General features: G+C 42.9%; 1 protein-coding gene across 1 annotated transcript in view; it reads right to left on the bottom strand.

Annotated features, from left to right (window-relative positions):
* Positions 1–8120: 8120 nt before the first annotated feature.
* LOC146189732 (uncharacterized) overlaps positions 8121–22946 on the bottom strand; it is a 65348-nt gene continuing 50522 nt past the window's right edge. The window contains exons 3-5 of the mRNA XM_084605334.1: positions 21606–21813; positions 15144–15179; positions 8121–8292 (exon numbers count right to left, since the gene is read on the bottom strand). Of these exons, the coding sequence (XP_084461460.1) occupies positions 8121–8292; positions 15144–15179; positions 21606–21813 (416 nt within the window). The remainder of the gene's footprint in view (positions 8293–15143; positions 15180–21605; positions 21814–22946) is intronic.

The raw sequence follows: 22946 nt of genomic DNA, 5'->3' as shown, positions 1-22946 counted from the left end.
GCCGTTTATCGAGCACATGGTTCACCGCTTCAAATCATGAGTGATTTGCGTACACATATCACTTCGTTCAAGCACAAAAAAATACTTCTATTAGGAGACTTCAATCTTCCAGGATTTAATTGGGAGAATAATACTTCTTGCACTGAACTTACTCCCCATGTCAATTATATGAGTGATATAATACTATGCCACAATATACATCAAGTTGCAACTTTACCCACGCGAGTCCATTGATCTTCGTCATCAATAGTTGACCTCGTGTTTATGAATAAAAATATCGAAAAGTTCCCAGTGTCTGTTGTTCGCGGCATATCTGATCATGAAATGGTATGTTTTTCATGCTGCTTGGAAAAATGTAATCCTGGTCAAGCAAAAGCTGTTCTAGTGAAAGACTTTTCGCGTCTCTGGGACGAAACTATTTTAGATTATCTGGATCTTTATCTCAGCAACTTTACAGGAAACAATGTTATAGAACTTTGGAACAGGTTTAGAGAACTTTGTACAGCCGCCCTGATTTTTAACAATATAGCACGAGCATCGACCAAACGGCTGGTCAGCGCCTTATAACGGCGATAAGCGTGCAACGGGGCGAGAGTTCTCGAATGCGCACGAATGTGGAGCGTCGTCTGAAACGCTATTCTGATCCCAAAGACACACGCCCGGCCACAATATCTGTTCGCAAAAAAAGAAAGAAAGAAAAAGCGGCGGGCAGTTGAGCGCAAGTGCTTTGTTTAGTGCCTCTGTTATCGTGTTCGCACCTCACTGAGGGCAGCTAATATCCGAAGGCTCTCATTATGAGCAATGCTTTCCACGTGTTGATATATTTGTTTCCTTGTACATTTTCTTATCTTAAATCTGCTTTGGCAGCACGGGCTTTCGTAATAGGAAAAAAAAAAGAGAAATCACGTCCAAGTGTAACATTTCATGCGCATTTGCTCTACGGCTCTTCAGCTTTTCTTGCAGGGCGTGTGTTCTCTTATCGGAACAGCGTAGCAGAAAATGCTCTATCTTCGTGCGCGTGCGCGAAATCTCCCCGTGTTCCACGCTTATCGTCGTTATAAGGCGCTGACCAGCAATTTAGTCGACGCTCGCGCTATATTGTTAAAAATCAGGGTGGCTGTACATACTGTGTTCAAAAATTTGTACCAAGTAAGACAAACGAAACAGCGAAAGTTATTCCTTGGGTTACGCTGGAAGTCATTCATATGAAAAGAAAGATTAAGCGCTGGAGACGAAAGAACGCCCCTATAAACAAATTCAAGCCGCGTGAGGTAAATTAAGGTCTTTTATTGGGCATTCTAAGCGGCGATATTTTAACCACACTCTGCCAATTTTATTCGCACCGCGCACAAAATGTTGGACATATTTGAGCAAAAAAAAAAACTAAACCAGTTGAACAAATAGCGGATGGTGGCATTCTTATCGTCCAAAAACCAAATAATGCGGAGCATTTCAACACATACTTCTATAGTGTCTTTGAAAATACAAGTGATATTTCGATCCCCATTTTTTCTTTGTTCGATGCAAACTCGGAGTTTTTATCTGTACCGGGCGTAGTTCCCATGCTTCTTAACTTAAAAACCAAATCAACCACTGGTCCTGACAATATATTAAATGTTTTTTTTTCTACACCGATACACAGAAATGGTGTTCAAGTTCCTTATGATCATTTTTCGTGCATCAATAAGTCCTTGCTGAACTTAGCTTGAATGCCGTCACTCTGATTGGCTAAATTAGGGTCGCAACCACATGGTCTCGCACGTGCAATTCAAACTGAGGTTGGTACAGAGGCTCGCGGCGGAATATTACAATGTTCACCGATTGTTCACTGAATCAAGAAGTTTGTACAGCGAACAAAGTTAGGCCTTGACTTTGAATTGACTTTAATTTTCTTCTTCATCTTCTTCTCAATTTCCTGCCATTTCACCGGTTGGGTTGTGCGCGTGCATTTCGGAAGGAGTCTTCGTTGTTTTCTTCCGTTCAATAAACATTCAGTTGATAGCCGAGCCTCGTCCTGTCCTCTTCTTCCCTGTGTCTCGTTGTTTGGCTGGTTAAATATGAACAAAATGGACTGAACTGTTTCCTTTTTCGTGCTTCCTGTTCCAATGGCGTTGTTTGCGGTAACCAATTCACACTGGCTCTACTAAAAGTAGACGACATCCAATTACCTTTCAATATTATGAGCATTCTTGCCTTTCATAGGACTACTTATCTGTTTTCTTCGATTAAGTTGTGATTAAATTTGTGGTGAGTAACCAGCATTGGTACTTACGTCAAAGTAATGCGATCGCCAGGATCCTTCCGTCGCGTTTAAATGGGTAACAGCTTAAGTTGTGTATTAGATGTATGGAATGATTGCTGAAGATGTTTAGTTATGTGGATTGCGCGAAAAAGCAGGAAATAATTTAGAATTGAACGTTCCTCTCCCGCGCCTCTTTGGTTTCAGTTTCAACCGCAGAAATATGTTTGTGACGTCATTGACGTGCAAAGGTCCAATAAGAACTACAGAAACTGCAATATTTATCGCTTCTTTGTTGATTTAAATTAGCACGAATGCTTACGAAAGCCTGCTCACAAGATAAAAATAATAGAAACATTTTTATTTATCACTCACGTGACGAAAGCACGTGTATGATGTTATAAAATTACTATAACCTATTCAGATGGTGTGTGCGAATTCTCTTGATGGTTCATGTGCCACATAGGCTTGCGCACTAACCAAACAAATAACATCTGTAAAAAATGTTGATGTCTCTACTTTAAGCGAATTATAATTTTCATTCGTTTTTTTTTATGTTCGACATCAAACATCCATGTAATCAGGTCCGAGCTGAATCAAATAACATTTAACTTGCATAGTAGATGCGAGTTTGGCGAATTTTATTGAACATCACCGTACATATCTTGTTCACAATAACAGCTTTCTTCCAACATTCGTTTCCAAGTGCTCGTATATAACAAAGCATAGGCGACATGCAAGTCTAGGCTCTATGCATTCCATTCGTCGCACTTCCCGATACCAGAACGGGCAAACAGCGTGCTCATCATTTATACACAACAACCATTTACCAATTTATACGATTAGGCAAGTGCATGCTGAAGACCTTTATTTATTCAACACATGTAGATTACAACGATTCGCAAAGACCCCACTGACACTCAAAGCCGTAGTAATATCTAACAGGCTTAAGCGTTTCTCAGCGTACTCAGGTCAGCAAAGACGGCTAGTGTATACTCACACATTGACACGCTGAAAAAAGGCTTATCCTAAATGTTTAAACTTTCTATTCATTCTGTGCTTAATGTCGCAGGCGTCCTCACAGGAGCACGTGCGTGTCAGCAAGGTTACTTCCTGCGATGCGCATCTGCTTATCATACATATGACTTTGGATATTTCGTTATCTCGGCAAATGATCATTAAAAAGGATCCCTGAATTTGACCTCGAACAACAATACACAGAATTTGAATAAGGGAGTAACCGATGTTTTACTTCGTCATGCTATCTAAAACTTCTAAGAGTTATTCCAAACCTAATACACCGTTGCAGTTAAGTGCACGTTAAAAATATTGATGATCTACAGTGAATTGACATTTCGTCTAAAAGTACAGCCTTAACTTCTTTCTTTCAGCAGGGACAAAAAGTATTAGATAAGCGAAAGGGATCGCGAAAGGCGATTGGGAAACCACCTTCAAAAATGCAGGTTGCGAATAATATTGTTCACTTTACCGCATCTAATACCTTTAAATAAACTATACCTGCTTTTAATTTTTTTTTATCTTTGTGTCGAAACGTGCCCCTACTGAGATAAATATGAGAAAAGCACACTGTTACTAAGAACTATAGAAAATTCTTTTATGTTAGAAAATCTGAAAAGAGAAACATTGTGCCTTGGTTTGGGATAATAAAGCTGGGGTTGTCTTTGTAGCTCTTATTTTTCTTGGCGCGCAGTTCAATTGCAACCTGGCTTTTGTAAGATACCTAACAGACGTTATAAAGTTGTCTGAGTAAAAAGGCCATTCATTAGCCTATCGTCTTGATAAGCATGTACAAGTTAGCTTGATTTGAACGATATCGTGTTTGTTTCGGTCAAACCAATAAGGTTTAGCATGTCCAGCGGTCACTTAGTCTGCAACAGAAATTACGGCGCAGAACAAAGGAATCCTTCGACTGTTCCTTGCGGCGCTCTTACAAGAATAGCCCGCGTTAATTAGCTTAGTCCAAGCAGATAGGTGGTGAGGCCAAACCACACCCTCCTTATACTAGATGTTTGGGTGTCAAAATCTTCGGTGTCAAGCGTGATTCAGTACAGAAGTAGGAATGCAGTCCGGTATGTTTCCCGTCTCTTCACCAAGAGCGACAGCAAGTTGGGTTCGATATTGGAAGAGACAGGCGCTGCGATGTAATGAATTATTACAAGCTGACCTTTTCTATAAGAAGTGGCCATCAATACAGGAAGTACTTTAAGTGTACAAGTAGCGCCACCTGTGTTACACGTATTACTCCCGTTTTCAGAGGCTGCTTTTAAATGTCTTACTCGATTTCAGATTTTCAATGGAGGGAGGCACTCCGTACTAGTTATCACGCGCGGGATATCACATTTTGAGGCACGTAGCACATATTACTCGACTAAAAGAGCAAAGCGCGTTTGAAATAGTTCTGGACCAGACACTAATATTTACATCTTTATCCCAGAGTAAGACACCTACGAACATTTACTAAGCCGATGTATTCTTCACGTGCAATGCGCAGCGTCTTCCTCAATCAAGCTTCCCCAAATACCAATTTTCACAATCGATGCTTCGAGCAAACAGTTTGTTATTTTATACTGTTCATCAAGCTTTACAAGCATTGATGCATTGTAAAAGGTTGAAGACTATCCTTATGGTGGCAATATTTCTCACAACCTTCGGTAGCTGCTGCTGCCTTCCCTAAACCTTAACCCAAGTTACTTTCACTGTAGCAAAAAAAAAAAAAAAAAAAGAAAAGCGTGATCTGACGCAGTGTTACAGGAATGCTGTTGCAGTGAACCCTTTGACGGCACCGGGGAATGAATTTCCTACCTCTTAGGCAGATTGTAAGAAGTTCTGCTGGACCCATTCATTCAGAAAATCAAACGATACTGTGGAAACATTGAAATTCGCGACTTTTCCCTCATAGTAGGAGAGTAATCATTTATGGAATCCAATTAGACTGTTTTCCTCAATGCTTAATCGACGTTTAACGACTAGAAAGCAGTCTACGCGCAATGTAAAGGAAGCAGGTCCTGGCGGTAACTACAAAAGTCAATCGCCTGGCGCTGAAATGTTTTGTAGCGTCTATATATTTTGTAGCCTCTATATTTTATTTATTTATTTGAAAATACTGCAGCCCCTCAAGGGGCTATAGCAGGAGTGGGTACAAAAATGTGGAACAATTCCACGCATACAAAAGTACATACAAGCATTACAAATATAAACGCTAGAAAAACAACATACAATGCTACGACTCAATTGCCGACGCAAAATCAGAGATTGATAGTGCACGAATGTTGCCATCCAAAGAATTCCAACACTCCACAGTGCGCGAAAAAAAAACTGTATTTGAAAACGTTAGTGCGGGCAAAAAAAGGTTGGATATTAAGATCGTGATGGCTCCTGGTTGCAGATGGTTTTGAAAACGAGATATGCTTACCCTCTGAAAGGCAATTAGCAGAATGAACTATGGAGTGAAGAAGTTTTAAGGACTCAGTTTTTCGGCGGGATGCAAGCGGGCTTATGTTTAGGGAAGACATCGCAGATGAGGGTGAAAAATGAAAGTCGTAGCGGCGAAAAATAAATCTTACAGCTTTACGTTGCACAGATTCTATTTGATCGATTTCACATTGCTTGTATGGATTCCAGACATTAGAAGCGTATTCAAGAATAGGGCGAATTAGAGTTTTGTACATGAGCAATTTTGCTTCTTTAGGAGCATCCCGTACTGTGCGTTGTAAGTAACCTACCTTTTTAAGAGCTTTAGCTGTGATGTAATCGGTGTGTTTTGACCATTGCATATTGTGAGAAAAAACGACGCCAAGATATTTATATTCATGAACCCTTTGCAGTGATGCATAGTCGTAAATAGAAGGTGATAGGCGGTTGGTGAAAGACATGACAACTGTTTTGCTGAAATTGATGTTCATCTGCCACGTATTGCACCAGTCACGGAACATACCAAAAGACTCATTCAGAAGGAGGTGATCATTAACAGAGTTGATAGTGTGGTACAGTACGCAATCATCGGCGTATAGACGGATCTTGGAGGTTATACTGTCAGGTAAATCATTAATATAGAGCAAAAATAGCAAAGGGCCAAGGACAGAGCCTTGGGGAACACCTGAGGTAACATCGGCTAAAGAAGAATCGACGGAATTGAAGCGAACAGACTGGGAGCGGTGTGAGAGGAAATCGGTAATCCAATCAGCGAGTTGAGAGTTATTGAGAATTACTTTTAGTTTGCATAACAATTTAGAGTGAAGGACCGTGTCGAAAGCTTTTGAGAAATCGATGAATATAGCATCGATTTGGTTACCGCCGTCTATGCTGAGAAGAATGTCATGTGCAAATTCGGTTAACTGAGTCACTGTACTAAACCCCTTACGAAACCCGTGTTGAGCTCTGGACAGAAGATTATTTGCTTCAAGAAATTTCATAATGTGTTTATAAATAATGTGCTCTAGGATCTTACATAAATGTGCAGTTAAAGAGATCGGCCTATAGTTAGAAAGCAGTCGGCCGAGCTGGATGTCATACGACTGAGAATATTGTGTCGCGAGTACTCTATACACACACTGAGCTAAGTTCTCGTGTTATGCAGTCACTCCCATCACCGTACTCAGTCTAATCGTGTTGCCGGTACTCCGACAAAACAAAATATTTTGCATCTTCATGGCAGCACTAATCAGACCCTTTAGTGGCGTCATTTAGATAAAGTGACCTAACTTTTAAACAGGTTACAACAGCTGTCTGCCGTCACACACCCGGGACACTCCAGACTGAGAAATAATTTGATGGCCCGTAAGCTTTAGGAAGTTGATGGAGGATTGCTCGCTTTGTTTGTATTGCGGTACCACAGCGTCAGGCAAAGCCCCTTTTTTGTCTTAGAGTGGCCGTTAGCCATGCGGTGACTGCGGGTAGCATTTTAAGTTCAGACACTTGTACAATGTGGCAAAAAGTCCTCGCGCCTGATTGTCAGCGAAGTCACAAAAAAACTGCTGAAAAATGCATTTTCCTTACGGAAGCGGTTCGGAAGATCCATGCAGCTAAGTTTACCTCAAGTGCAGCTCACACAAACCCCACTTCTCTTCCCTCAAAATAGGGGTGGTAGACCTCGGGCAAGGAATAACTAGATTTGCAGGTAGGTGAGCTGTTGGGAGACACATTGCATACAATATTGGGCCAAAACAGCGCCTCCAACTGTGTATATCATTTCATGTACACAAACATGCATCTTGGCTTGCGATAGGCACAAGAGGCTCTACTGCTTACATCTGAGCGGCACGTTTCAGTAAATCCGAGCGTCAGTTTCGTTCTACTGAGTGGGACCACCGACAGCTAAACCAAAGAAAGTGAGCCTATATGTTTGAGTGGCATTAAGCAACAGGATGACAGTCAACAGAAGACGGCAAATCTAGATTGCTTAAGTACTGCACTTTCGTCAGAAATATCATAACCTCGCTCTCCGTAAATTTAACAGGCCGCTTGTGAATGTTCTTTTTCATTCCTAAATAAAAGTTGCTATTATCACCTAGTCCCAAGAGCTTTTGAAGTAATCTTTACACCTGCCATCTCAAACTTGGCTGCTCCATAAAATAACACACAACGAGAATGTGGCTCTCTTTATCGAATCGACCTGTCGAATTTACCGCTCGTCTTCAAATGTAGGATTCATGTTAACACGCATCTCCGTTAGTTCCTGCCATCGTCGGGGCTGAGGAAGCAGTGGGATACCGGTCTGCGGGTAGGGATGCTGCCTGGCGCCACCCCTTCATAGTCTGTCTGTCCATGGGTCTCAGTAGCGGGTGACGTCATGGCCGCAGCAGCGCCGCCTGGCGCCGTCCCCGCCCCTGGTGGCGACGGGCGCGGCGCCCTGCCGCAGCAGTCACAAGAGCCGCTCGAGCTCTTGCGACTTGGGGCCCGGCTCGAGGCCGTCCGAGTCGGACTCGGTCTCTTCCTCCGAGGACTCGTCCTCCTCGTCTTCATCATTCAGATAATCGTCATCGAAGTCATCGTTGCAGGCCCGCCCGTCGCGGTGCTGCCGCTTTGTGGAGGCCCTGGAAAGTAGAGAGTGAGGTAAATAGACGGGATCAGTATAAATGCTTGATCAACGTCATAAAGATTCGGTAGGAAAAGGGCACAAATCACAATATGTTTCCGCTTTCACTAGAACTATTTAATGGCCCACCAGAAATACCCGCGCACTCTTGAGGAAAGCTTTTGTATTTTTTTTTTGGCACAACGACATTTCCTACTTTCCTTTAGGCATCGTTTGTTCCATTCGCAAGAATGTAATAAACTATAATCAGATACAAGTAAAAAAAAAAACTTGCTAATTATAGGCATCGGTAGGCAGCTTGTGTAGTACTTCGCTGAACACTAAATACAATCCACCTTTTCTATTTGATTCTACCGAGGAACAGACAGTAAAATAATTGAACTCATAATTTGGTATGGCAGTCAGGTTCTTATTTAGGTGACCATAAGAAGCCCTAACTGTAGATTACTTCCTGTCACGAAGGAATAGTGAGGGGCAGTAAATGCAGGCCTGAGTTGTATTCCATTATAGGTGTGCACTCCTACTTTCTGAACAGGCAGCGTTTACATCGACTAATTTTTTTAAATGTCGGTTGGTGGTAGCGCTGGCTATGCTACGGTTCTGTTTCTGTTGCGTTGAAGGTTCTCGCGTTATTCTCGGTAAAACGCTCGGTTAATCACTCTACACTGAAAAATCTAACGGAAAATATATTATTGTAAACCTGTTATTAAAGTATTTGCGCAGGAGAACGAGAGCGGCAGGCTATTATGCTCTTGTGAAACTAAGTCTGAAATGTAAGCCTAATATCAGAGCCACGCCCTTTCTATGCGTGAAGCACTTTGCATCAATCAGACTTTCATTTGAAAGCTGGCCGAAATAGCAGTCTTGTATGAAGTCACGTCGTTCTCTGCTATTCTTTTAAACATCTACCCATTCACGGAAGCATAAACGTGGGAACAAGCGACAACTACAAGATATGATAAATGACATTCCGTCTGAAAAGACGCATTTCATTTGCACTTTATTTGATAAAGGAAAGCAGCCAAGGGCAGAAATACAAAAAAAAAAGTATCATGAGTGTTAATCACCTTGCTAAGTCTTGAGAAATGAAAGTCATTACACCAAGCACTAATTTAGGCCGCAATTAGGCGGCATACAACAACACCGCTCAGCCGACTACGTTGAACTGAAAAACAATGAAAATTCAATTATTGACCAAGCAAAAAACAGTTTGACACTTCAGGACCCGTAACTGTGGCTTGTTCACACTAAAGCAACATCCGGCACAGTCAGTGACAAAATTTCATACTCCTATGCGACTACCTGACCAGCCGCGGCATTCCATGATTCCCTGCACTACAGAAGCGAAGGACTTCAAAAACACTAAAAGCTACGCTAGTTGGTTAAGATCCGTAACTCCGCGGGAGCTATGAGATGGTCTACAAGATATGAGGACCGATAAATGCGGGACATCACTGTTACGTGTTACTCCTTTCACGCTTTAAACCCCGTCTATTTAGTTGCCCGTTCCCTGGAATACTGGTAATGTAATGAACTCTGTGATACTAGAAACAGATACAAGTTAAATATAGTACATGAGATTGTAAGGGATGTCCCTTAGTCGGAAACAATGCTGCAGAATAATCTTGGAACACACTGCCGAAGTGGACAAAGCAATCATGGAAGAAGAGATTGAGTAGAGAAGCTTTCTTGTTTGAGCATTGCGAAGACGTCGACGAAAAAAAAAAAAAGAGAAGGAATGGAAGTGTTCGATGACTCCTCCATCTTTGTATTAATGCGCTGGACAAACAATGGGAGTTTCAATTCGCGAAGTTGACCGTTACGTCGAGGGGAGATATAAAGGACAGAAAGTCTCAAAAAGCTCGTCTTCCAGTGGTTGCTGAACGAATTGGGGACAGCATCTGGAGATGATTTGGGGATCCAAGCTTCAGACAAACTCGATGAGATTCGAAGATTGGAAGGAAATGTTAAAAATACAGGAGGTATGCGTTGAACAACTGTCGTGGACGGTCAGATAATTGCATTTTCGTCGATTTTTTTTTTTTTTTTTACCAGAGGCCACTACGTCTTCCTTATACTTTACAAAAATTACTTTTCTTCCCCTCCGGCAGGGCTCAACAAAGCATACTATCGAACGAAAACAATCACCAAGCCAGTGAACGCAGCGAAAGCATTAGCTTCAAGTAGACGCTTGAAGCTAATACCTTCGCTAAGCTAGATGCCAGGAATTGAGGTCCGTAAGGAGCTGCGGGGTGATATTAGCTTCCGAGGGAGCCTGAAAGTTTCGCGTGCGTTTTAAAACAACACAGCCGAGGCTTTACTCCTTTTGATATTTGGTGGAGATTGTTTATGAGAGAAGCCGTGGCTATAGAGTTAGGTCAACAGAGGCTGCAGAGCTCGCACTTTCATTTATTTGGGGCAGAAAGCTTTTACTCCGTCGTTCCTCTCCATATAGGTTTAGTGACGCATGGTTTGGTAAAGCCTCTGACAAACTTGTCATGCTGAAAACAGATTATGAGCCTACACAATGGCAATAGCTACTTTTCCTATGCCAGCAGCCATCTGATCGGCTGGCACAAAAGGAGAGTTTTGAGTATTCGGTCTGCAGATGACGCGCGATAGGCTATCGTGAAAGCTCCCTTAATGTACTCCTATCAGTTATAGTTCATCGAACGCACTATAGTAACGGGCTCCTAATAGTAAGAACCGAGAAGCGGTGATTTTGTGGCGCTCCTTCTCCAATTACACGACTTATTGTATAAAGCAATGATTTCGCAAAAAGAATCCACTTTATGCCAACAGAAATCCATCTCTTAATAGAGAAATGATCCATGCGAAACAGAAAATATAAACAGCAAAGTTAATGCTTCTGAACAGACAAACGACAAAACGTGTATCTGAAGTATTAGACACAATCTGACAAGCATAATTGGGGAGTAAGAAGGTCAATTTTGCAACGTAACGTTGTAGACATTTTTTCAACGTTACAACGTTTCTTCAACGACCACTATGTGGATGACCTTTAAGCTCCACCTTTAAGGATGTGACGTGAAAATGTAGGCCACCACCCGACATATAAAGCTCCACTTTAATTAAGCCGTACTAACGTGCCTGCGTGGCTTAAGTGTCATGTCCGTGATATTTAGCTCACAAAACGACAGCGACACCGACGCTGATGTTAGATTGTAAAAGAACCTTTATCGCCATCGCGATAATATAGGATAAGTTTCGGCAGCATGACACTCCAGCGGATATGCAGAGAAGCTCTAGTGTTGAAGTTAATATTTCAGTAAAATTAGCAATTTTATACTTCCTTCTGATCTACTTTCACGAAATAGGATATTACAGTTTATTACAGTGTTTCTATGCCTACCTTTTATTGCTTACATCAGGATAACAAAAGAAAATGTGTCTTTTGCTTAATATCAACACGCCACGTGTTGAGTGAGTATCTAAGTTCCATAGGGAAATGTTTGACGTATCAATTACTAAATCGTTTCTTCCCTACTCTTTGGAAACTACGAGAAATAATAAAGGATCATAAAACTGGTACCATTTTATAGATTAGCAATTGCTGGCCGATTTTTTCCATGAGTCCTCACTCAAACCTATCCTAGCCATTCTCATATCACAACACACGTCGAACATCTTTAGGGGTATACATTCTTGTCCCCAACACAATCTGGTCTGGACAAAGGTCTGCGCACAATTCCGGACATAGTATAACTGGTACATGACACTCCACAAACCACTATTTCCCACGAAAAGGTGGATCTTACATGTGTACATTTCGTCGAAGCTTCTAATCGTGTTTTTCGCTTTTAACATTTTATTTTTGAAAGGAAATAGTAGTTTTAAAAGTCTCACTGTTAAGAAGTCTTTTACCTCGCACCCGCTTTTTCCTTACCGGCATCTTTAAATAGAGAAGTACATGTCCAGCTTAAAAGCGGCGCTATCTAGAGTACCTCAAAAATGTGTACCAGTGACTTTTTATTTTTTATTGTTGATAATTTATTGACAAGTGGCGTTCTTGTTCTAATAAGGTTATTCAGCGCTGAATGTGTTGTTTTTAACAAGAAATAAATTTTTTAGCGTGGGCATGAAGCACAGCCTAGCCAAAAATATAATTGAATGTTTTGATACCTTTCAAAGAGCACACAGCCAATAAAATACGTATTTTTGTCTACAGCTAGAAGAAGAGTACCCTCCAAGTTTCTTCTGTAATGCAGGGCAACGAACTTGAATCGGCCTTCAAAAATATCTGGATGGGCAGAGGAGCAAAAAAAATTTGTTCTTTTTATTTAAAAACAACTTGAGATGGAGTAAGCCCGTAGATTAAGTGTCTAGTAAAGATAACGAACAGCTTTAGAGTCCAAGCAGCAATATACAAAGCATAAGCACTAACAGTGAAAAATTGGCATACAAAACAATTATTATAATTATTAGATACGCGAAAATTGTTTGCGATCCTAATAAGGGAGAAATTGTCAGAGGATACCTTCTAAATTCACCTTCAACGCATATTGTCTTTCTAATGCCCTTTAAGACTATGAAAATTTTCAAACCTTTCCAATAGGAAATTAAGCAACAAACATTACAATTCGGAATTCCTTTTTTTAAATATTGACAATAAAATCTAAGCTGACTGCGTCAACTACTTGCAGCATTTTTTTATTGAATTCTCTATACATTACAGCAAGGAAGGAAGGAAGGAAGGAAGGAAGGAAGGAAGGAAGGAAGGAAGGAAGGAAGGAAGGAAGGAAGGAAGGAAGGAAGGAAGGAAGGAAGGAAGGAAGGAAGGAAGGAAGGAAGGAAGGAAGGAAGGAAGGAAGGAAGGAAGGAAGGAAGGAAGGAAGGAAGGAAGGAAGGAAGGAAGGTAGGAAGGAAGGAAGGAAGGAAGGAAGGAAGGAAGGAAGGAAGGAAGGAAGGAAGGAAGGAAGGAAGGAAGGAAGGAAGGAAGGAAGGAAGGAAGGAAGGAAGGAAGGAAGGAAGGAAGGAAGGAAGGAAGTGATAGATATTTATCAAAGCTTTCTGAGCTTATTCACCTCTAGACTGAGGGTCAAATTTCAGACGGCTTCTTATATCAATGAGGATGTCTTAAAAGCAGCACGCCAAAGTGTAATGTGGCATAAATATGTAGAATTCACCTTGAACGCATATTGTCTTCCTAATGCCCTTTAAGACTATGATATTTTTCAAACCTTCCCACCCGCCGGGGTGGCGCAGTGGTTACGGCGCTCGACTGCTGTTCCCAAGGACGCGGGATCGAATCCCGGCCTCGGCGGCTGCTTTTCGATGGAGGCGAAAAGCAAGGTGCCCGTGTGCTGTGCGATGTCAGTGCACGTTAAAGAACCCCAGGTGGTCGAAATTTCGGAGTCCTCCACTACGGCGTCTCTCATAGCTTGAGTTGCTTTGGGACGTTAAACCCCACAAACCAAACCAAACCAAACCTTCCCAATAGAAAATTTAGCACCGAACAGGACAAGTCAGTATTTCTTTTTTTATATATTGACAATAAAATCACAGTCGACTGCATTAACTATTTGAATCTTTTTAATGAATTATCTATACATTACGGCAACAAAGAAATAGAGAGGAAGGAAGGAAGGAAGGATAACAAAAGAAATGTTCTGGAAGGAAGGAAGGAAGGAAGGAAGGAAGGAAGGAAGGAAGGAAGGAAGGAAGGAAGGAAGGAAGGAAGGAAGGAAGGAAGGAAGGAAGGAAGGAAGGAAGGAAGGAGCCCCTGTAGGAGGTGATGGATTTATAACAAAGCTTTCTGAGCCTATTCATCTCTAGACAAAGAGTCAAATTTTAGACAGCTCCTAACCTCAGTGAGTATGCCTTAATAGCGGCGCGTCCTCCATTGGTCAATTGTTCTTTCCGGAAGGCGCGTCGCTCTTAAGGCATCCTCAGTGAGGCAAGGAGCCTTGTAATATTCGGCCATAATCTTGAAGGCTCATCTGTTTATCCTATAAAACGTATCCTCCTACCAACGTCAAAAGGCATTCTGCGTATGTTAAAAACATATTTTAGTGCTATATAGGGAAGGCAAACCGACTTCGAAGGTCGTTGTGTAGCTCGGACAAAAACGGGAACAAGAAAACCACGAAGGCCAACCCGGAATGAGACGACTTCTAACCCTGTAAAGGGTGCATTGCCTCAATAAGGTGCTTATTGGGGAGAAGCATACTCCTAACCACTTGAGGTGGCTGCTTTATGAAACTGTTGTTTCCTCTAATTCGAGCCACGGGTCAGACCGCTTGGCAAAGGCAAGAACCAAGAGTCTAAAACATATATAGGAAGGAAGGAAGGAAGGAAGGAAGGAAGGAAGGAAGGAAGGAAGGAAGGAAGGAAGGAAGGAAGGAAGGAAGGAAGGAAGGAAGGAAGGAAGGGAAGGAAGAAGGAAGGAAGGAAGGAAGGAAGGAAGGAAGGAAGGAAGGAAGAAGGAAGGAAGGAAGGAAGGAAGGAAGGAAGGAAGGAAGGAAGGAAGGAAGGAAGGAAGGAAGGAAGGAAGGAAGGAAGGAAGGAAGGAAGGAAGGAAGGAAGGAAGGAAGGAAGGAAGGAAGGAAGGAAGGAAGGAAGGAAGGAAGGAAGGAAGTGATAGATATTTATCAAAGCTTTCTGAGCTTATTCACCTCTAGACTGAGGGTCAAATTTCAGACGGCTTCTTATATCAATGAGGATGTCTTAAAAGCAGCACGCCAAAGTGTAATGTGGCATAAATATGTAGAATTCACCTTGAACGCATATTGTCTTCCTAATGCCCTTTAAGACTATGATATTTTTCAAACCTTCCCACCCGCCGGGGTGGCGCAGTGGTTACGGCGCTCGACTGCTGTTCCCAAGGACGCGGGATCGAATCCCGGCCTCGGCGGCTGCTTTTCGATGGAGGCGAAAAGCAAGGTGCCCGTGTGCTGTGCGATGTCAGTGCACGTTAAAGAACCCCAGGTGGTCGAAATTTCGGAGTCCTCCACTACGGCGTCTCTCATAGCTTGAGTTGCTTTGGGACGTTAAACCCCACAAACCAAACCAAACCAAACCTTCCCAATAGAAAATTTAGCACCGAACAGGACAAGTCAGTATTTCTTTTTTTATATATTGACAATAAAATCACAGTCGACTGCATTAACTATTTGAATCTTTTTAATGAATTATCTATACATTACGGCAACAAAGAAATAGAGAGGAAGGAAGGAAGGAAGGATAACAAAAGAAATGTTCTGGAAGGAAGGAAGGAAGGAAGGAAGGAAGGAAGGAAGGAAGGAAGGAAGGAAGGAAGGAAGGAAGGAAGGAAGGAGCCCCTGTAGGAGGTGATGGATTTATAACAAAGCTTTCTGAGCCTATTCATCTCTAGACAAAGAGTCAAATTTTAGACAGCTCCTAACCTCAGTGAGTATGCCTTAATAGCGGCGCGTCCTCCATTGGTCAATTGTTCTTTCCGGAAGGCGCGTCGCTCTTAAGGCATCCTCAGTGAGGCAAGGAGCCTTGTAATATTCGGCCATAATCTTGAAGGCTCATCTGTTTATCCTATAAAACGTATCCTCCTACCAACGTCAAAAGGCATTCTGCGTATGTTAAAAACATATTTTAGTGCTATATAGGGAAGGCAAACCGACTTCGAAGGTCGTTGTGTAGCTCGGACAAAAACCGGGAACAAGAAAACCACGAAGGCCAACCCGGAATGAGACGACTTCTAACCCTGTAAAGGGTGCATTGCCTCAATAAGGTGCTTATTGGGGAGAAGCAATACTCCTAACCACTTGAGGTGGCTGCTTTATGAAACTGTTGTTTCCTCTAATTCGAGCCACGGGTCAGACCGCTTGGCAAAGGCAGAACCAAGAGTCTAAAACATATATAAGGAAGGAAGGAAGGAAGGAAGGAAGGAAGGAAGGAAGGAAGGAAGGAAGGAAGGAAGGAAGGAAGGAAGGAAGGAAGGAAGGAAGGAAGGAAGGAAGGAAGGAAGGAAGGAAGGAAGGAAGGAAGGAAGGAAGGAAGGAAGGAAGGAAGGAAGGAAGGAAGGAAGGAAGGAAGGAAGGAAGGAAGGAAGGAAGGAAGGAAGGAAGGAAGGAAGGAAGGAAGGAAGGAAGGAAGGAAGGAAGGAAGGAAGGAAGGAAGGAAGGAAGGAAGGAAGGAAGGAAGGAAGGAAGGAAGGAAGGAAGGAAGGAAGGAAGGAAGGAAGGAAGGAAGGAAGGAAGGAAGGAAGGAAGGAAGGAAGGAAGGAAGGAAGGAAGGAAGGAAGGAAGGAAGGAAGGAAGGAAGGAAGGAAGGAAGGAAGGAAGGAAGGAAGGAAGGAAGGAAGGAAGGAAGGAAGGAAGGAAGGAAGGAGGGGATAGATTTTTATCAAAGCTTTCTGAACCTATTCACCTCTAGACTGAGTGTCAAATTTTAGACGGCTTCTTATATTAATGAGGATGTCTTAAAAGCGGCAGGCCTTCCATTGGCCAAAGTTTAATATGGTATAAATATGTAGCGCTTATTCACTTTTTTTTTTACTTAACCAAAGGAAAACGCGCCGCTCTTAGGCGTTCTCACTGAGGTAAGGAGCCTTTCAATATTCTGCCGTAACCATTCAAGGCTCATCTGGTCATCCTATATAACTTATCCTCATACGAACGTCAAAAGGCATCCTGTGTACGCTAAAAAATATATTAGTGCTATATAGTGAAGGCAAACCGACTTCTACGATCGTTGTGTAGCTCGAATAAAAACCCACATAGGCCAACCCGGAATGAGACGGCTCCTAACCCTGTAAAGGGTGCTTTGCCTCAATAAGGATCTTACTGAGGAGAAGCGACACTCTTAAGCACTGGAGGTGCCTGCTTTATGAAACAGTTGTTTTTCTAATTCGTGCCAAGAATCAGACCGCTTAGCAAAGGCAGAACCAAGAGTCTAAAACATATATAGAAGCGTAGAGAAACGATAAACTGGATATTGTTGCAGCGAGCGGTGCCTGTGTGTGGCAGGTTAACAAAGCCGCAATAACACGTTCCACACATCATAACAAAGTTGCGAACAAAAGCTAAAAAATCACACTTCTCCGGGAGGGCACGGAGGAGCGATTTGCCTTCAGGTACGGGTACGATTCGTCACTTTGAGCGATCGAAAAGAAATGTAAAAGACAGTTCAGGTTTCAATTTTTTTTTGTATTGAAGTTCGAACAAAACGAAGAGCTGTACCGCAAGCATTTTTTACCCAAGCTCAATATTTCGCGAAACTCATTAAACGTAGCACTAAAAATATATATCGCGAAATGAATTTCCCAAATCCGAACTGCCAGTCCATTTAGTTCTCCTTTCTCGGCACCCATATTTGCTGGAGCTAATCAATGAACGCTGAAAAAAACAACAATAGTTGCCGTTCCTAAAAAAAATAATTGATGCAGTAATTCGAACGCCTGTGAGATTTTAGGTGCTCAGCCAAGGCCTACTGCCGAGTTCGTTTAATATAGTTTTACTCGTAAGACTAGTCGTCAAAACCACCGACATTTTTTCGGGCGCGTCAAGATGAGGAGGTAAGCTCGGCGAAAACACGCAGGAGAAACAGAAACTCGCGTGGCGGTGCATGAAAATTAAATTTAGAGCGACTATGTTGCTGCTTACTGATCGACTCAGGCCTGAGTATGTTTTTTTAGCAACAATGTATGTTTTGGGGAAGGGTATCAGCCACGCTACGTTGCCGCCGCATCTAGTTTACTTCTTCTTGTATATAAAACAATGCGCACGCTTGTATGAAAATTTTCTTCTTCTTTATTGCGGAAATATATATAGACTTTATGCTAATAGTATATTCGCACAGTAAATGTTTTGCCATTGCGTAACGCTTCGTGCGAAGCATGAAAATCAGTTCGCTTACATTGCACATTGGAAAAGGAATGTGAGAGGCATATTTAAAAAGTAACGGCCCTCATTTCTTTACAGAATAGATTAAATCAAAATTTATGAAACGCACAAATATTACATCCTCTTCTCAATGAAACCAATATAACTTTTTAACGTGATTTCGGCCAGACTGTATACCTTTGTGCTGGTGGCAAACAAGGACAACTTAAATGGTGCCGAGTCAAGATCGCAAGGAAGAAAAGGAAATGCAATATTGACAAATTTGGCAGTAGGCTTTTTTGTTTTCAGATTTAGGTGAGCATGTATATTGCCGCTCATGTTGGCCCGGCCAAACCAGGAAAAAAAAAAAAAAAAGAGGTTACAATTGTGGCACGTATGCTTTTGTTCATCGGAGGCTCAAAGCCACATTTTTGGCCGCTATTACCGATATTAAGCAACAAGAATTTAGCAGACATGCGGGTGTTATATTGGTAAATATTGTAAATTTCGTACGAATGTTGCTAGAGAAAGAAAGAAGATCGCAGAAATTACTCTTTGTAGATCCCTCGTATGTTCGCAAGACTAGCTCGTGGCCATATCAAAACTAAGCTTCCTGACGAGAAAATTTTGCATTACAGATGCGCGGTAAACGAAAGTCAATCGTGATGAAGATAATTATTTGCTTACTCTCCGATGCGTCGCCAGCTGCAATTTGTACCTCTAATAAATGCAACCCCACGACAACAACAACAAAGGAGAACGTGCTTGAATATTACTTTCAGGCTAGTCTCTAACGTGTGAAAAAAGTGTAATTCTGTTTCGAATAGTGAATCAGACCTGGGAAGCTAAATAATGCTTTATTTCTTCCTTTACGCAAAAAAAAAAAAACATATGCGGAGTAAGTCTGGTTTACCACGTGCAGAGGTGTCGACAGAGTACCATGTATGCTCTCAGCTTTTTAATCTCTAGCGATCCCGTCTAAATAACCACGAGAATGCATGCACTAGAAAGAGAAAAACTGTGCCCTGTATGACCAGGCATTTCCTCTGAAAATTACTAAAGCTCACTGCGGCACTGTAGGACCCAGCTCACAACTATCGATTTTGCGAAAGCCGCCATGCTAATTGATCCCACGTTCCTCTCCGGACGCCTAGCTAAAACGGGAGAAAAATAAATCTTCGCTATTGCAACATCTTCGATTGCCTCTGGACAACTGGTCTGTTGTGTTGAGAGAGAGACCCCTCTAGTTGTGATAGGTTTAGTATGATACTTTCCATAGTGTGCACAATAGGGCTTATCCCCACTGCTTTTATTGTTGTCAAGAGCTCTGCACCCATAATATATTGCCATAATTATCACCATCAATAATCGCTGCAGGAGCAAGACAGTTTCTTTTTTTTTTTTTTTTTACTGCAAGACAAAGCCCAGTTGCTTCTAAATGTTCCTGCTCCATGTTAACGTAATCTACTCCTCACTGTCCCATCCGTCATATCTACTCTCTCCTGCTAGTTGTCTTTTTCAGATCTCTTCACTTCCCCTAGAGCTTCGTTTGTCTCCCAGAGCGGAACGCATACCGCAGTCAACGAATTATTTACGCGGTATACCGTTGACTAGCTTAGTTTCCATTCCTTGCCCGATGTAGCGTGCGCTGTTCCATTGTTCCAGAAAGAACAAAGGGAAATCACAGAACGAAAACAAGAAGAGCAGTAACTACGAGTCAGCGCAGTAGCTCCAACTACTTGCTTAACTCGTGCTCGTCTGATGTCCGTTGGGAATCTTCCGCGACCACATGGAGTCCTTCAGCGCGTAACAGTCAAAGGGCGAAGAAAAGCAGGCGAGGAACGAAAGATAGATAGGAAGAGAAGAAAGGCTGAATCTCATTGAAGAACAGGGACGGTGGTCGCTCGCTTTCATCCAACTGCGGCTTGTCATCAATCACGCCAACCCTTCTATATAGCGCTCACAACTGTCTCTACTCTTGACTACCGTAAAACCACGAGGGTGCTAGTCAGAACGGACCAGGCTAGAAAATCTCCGCTCCAGCGCAAAAATGCAAACATATCAGAAAAGATGATAGTTTTCATTTCCAGTTTGTTTTTCGGGCAGGAAGTGGGCAGTCACTCGGATGTGTTGCATGCACAAGTGGGTTGCTTTGTCCAGAGGGATGATGACAGATGGGGCTGCTGGAATCCAATGCATGTTGCTTCTTTCCACTCCGCCCCGTAACTTGTTTGCTTCAGTTATGGTCCCTCCTTGCTTGTATTTTATTGCAAAAGCAGTACTACTCTCATTTTCAGCCCTTCGCGTAGGCACGGTCGGTAGGCACGTTCGACCTTTAATGACCCCTCATGACTGTGACGTCTTACCAGCTGTGAGAGATAGGCTACCAAGTCGAGTCGTGGGGTGGCGGCGGTCGGTAGGCACGGCGCGCTGCAGCTGGAGCCGCGCTTCTACCGAGTGGACGCGCTGCTCTCACCTCTTCTATCGCAGTTCAGAGGAGGAGGAGAAAAACAATGGGTATACAAATGGGTATATAAAGTCACGCCGTGTCGATGAAGCCAGGAAACGACAGCGGGCTACAGAGAGAAATGAAGAACGGGAACAGCGTCTCGCTCGACGGCGCGCTCAAGACGCACCTGGACGAGCACGTCGCGCTTCTCTTGAATCACCCTCAACCAGTGACGACTTGGAATGGAATGTACTGGATGCTTTGAACAGCGGAGACTCTCTGTCGACGTGTTCACTTAGCAGTCAAGAACATAGGAATGCAACTAGGCGGCAAAGACGCGTTCAGAAAACAGAAGAAAAACGACAACGGAACTATAGCCTAGCCATGCTATTATTGCTTTTGCAATCTACCGGGCTTAACTAAAACTAAGCCCAGCTATTTTTTTTTTTACCGTCTCGGAACTTTCCCGCCATCTCCTTCTCTCGAAGGCGCTAAATGGCTGAGCACAGGTTCTGTTCTTTTGGCCTTGGCTACCATTATTTTATTTGTGGTATCATGCGCAACGCTGGGGCGAAGTTCAGGGCTCGCTTGCGTCTAAAATGCACTTTAGGCTGACAAACACGGCCTCTTTTATATAAGAATCTCGGGCTCTACTTGGAACACGCAAAGAACCTGGGACAGTGATGTCAGCTAGCGCCATCTGGTCTGTGTTGTTGGCGTCCTCACCTGGTGCGCTGCAGGTGGCGCTCCTCGTTCCTGAAGCGTTCACTGTTCCTGAAGCTCTAGGGTTTAGAGATAACAGTGGCCGGGTGAATAAACCGGCGGCGGAAACTAGCAAAAAACGACTGGAAGATTGGTGGCTTAAAAGCAGAGAAGTGACATAATGTTAGTAATGTAGGAACAAAATTTAATAAATAGAATGGTAGTATAGTTAACCATTCTAAATCAATAATTAAGGTATAGGGAGAAAAATGAGCATGATAGCTACTGCTACCACCCCGTTTCAAAGGGGACGCTCCTATATTCCATCCATCCATCCATCCATCGTCGTCGGACCAGTGGTCGAGTGACTCGCGGTGCTGCTCGAGCGCCAGCAGGGACGGGAACAGGGCGTCGCACACGGGGCAGCCGAAGTGGTGCTTGCGCTGTTGGTGCCGCGACAGGCGGCGGCCAGACGAGAACGACCGGTCGCACACGTTGCACGTCAGGCTCTCTTCGTCCTCGTCCTCCTCCACATCCTCGTCGTCGTACTCTATGACGGAAAAGGAAAGAGAGAATGTTCAGAGTCCGTATCAAGTCTATTCGCATTAACCTTTTTATATACCTTATTTATATACCCATATACCTTTTTTATATAGCATTTTTTAGAGAGATAGTAGAAGCAATTTACCGATCATTTTATTTTTTTCCAATTTTTCAAGAGCACTTTTTATACCTTCTCATGCCAACGACAGATATAACGTAACAGGCCACATCACTCTATTGCCAAGTGAAGAGAAAGAAAATTATTGTTAATATTGGAATCCGATGAAGCCGATGGCTTAGCCTGGCTGTGCGGTGCTAGGTTGCCCCAATAGCCTTAAAAAGGGTGTCACATTCTAGGATTGAACTGGCTCTTGATTCTGTGTTGTGGCACAAAGTCTATGACGTGCAGCGACCTTTGACGTGCAGCGACGTGCCGCAACAAAGAAACAGGAGACGATTAATTCTTTATAAAAAAAAAATAATTCTCTAAAGCACTGCGGAATCTGCACTGGAGATATGCTATAAAAGCCTGAGCATTGCTGCTGCGCACGGTACATCGCGCGCCCCTTGGCCCGGGTTCGCGCCAAACACTGGAAATTTCCTTTCCTTGGAGCGCGTTCGTTACAGTGCTCCTGCAATTGTGGGATTGGCGGTACGGCGTCGGTCTTGTCGCGTGGCGTTTTCATAGTGACGTCACATTCTCATGCAACTTGACTGTCACATAATATTAAAACGTTTTAATGCAACCTTACTGCATGTCGTCACGTGATACTCTCATAGTCACGTGACGCACTCAATGATGGGTAATTATGTAATTATATAGACACAACTGTTCGTGCTTTATGACTCATGGCCATGACTACATTGACTAATCACCTTATATACCTCACTACGCTGTTCTTCAGATCATAACTGGAGATGTCACCAACAGATTAGTAACATCCGGCGACACGGACACTTTCTGTGCAATATGGCCTGGTAAGGACCCTCGTTAGCGCGTATATACGCTTTGCTACTCGCGTATCACTACCCACGACGCTTACTTGCGGAAAGACGATCTTAGTTTGGCGAATTCACGCCCTAGAGAAAACTTGGCAGTTGGTGAAAACCACCGCTCCCGCCACTGTCGGCGACGCTCAA

The sequence above is a fragment of the Amblyomma maculatum genome, chromosome 5 (genome assembly GCF_055883805.1).
Source record: "Amblyomma maculatum isolate TAMU_Amacu chromosome 5, ASM5588380v1, whole genome shotgun sequence".
In the NCBI taxonomy this organism is placed as follows: Eukaryota; Metazoa; Arthropoda; class Arachnida; order Ixodida; family Ixodidae; genus Amblyomma; species Amblyomma maculatum.
Note: the sequence above shows the minus strand (reverse complement) of the source record. Positions and strands in the feature narration are given on the sequence as shown.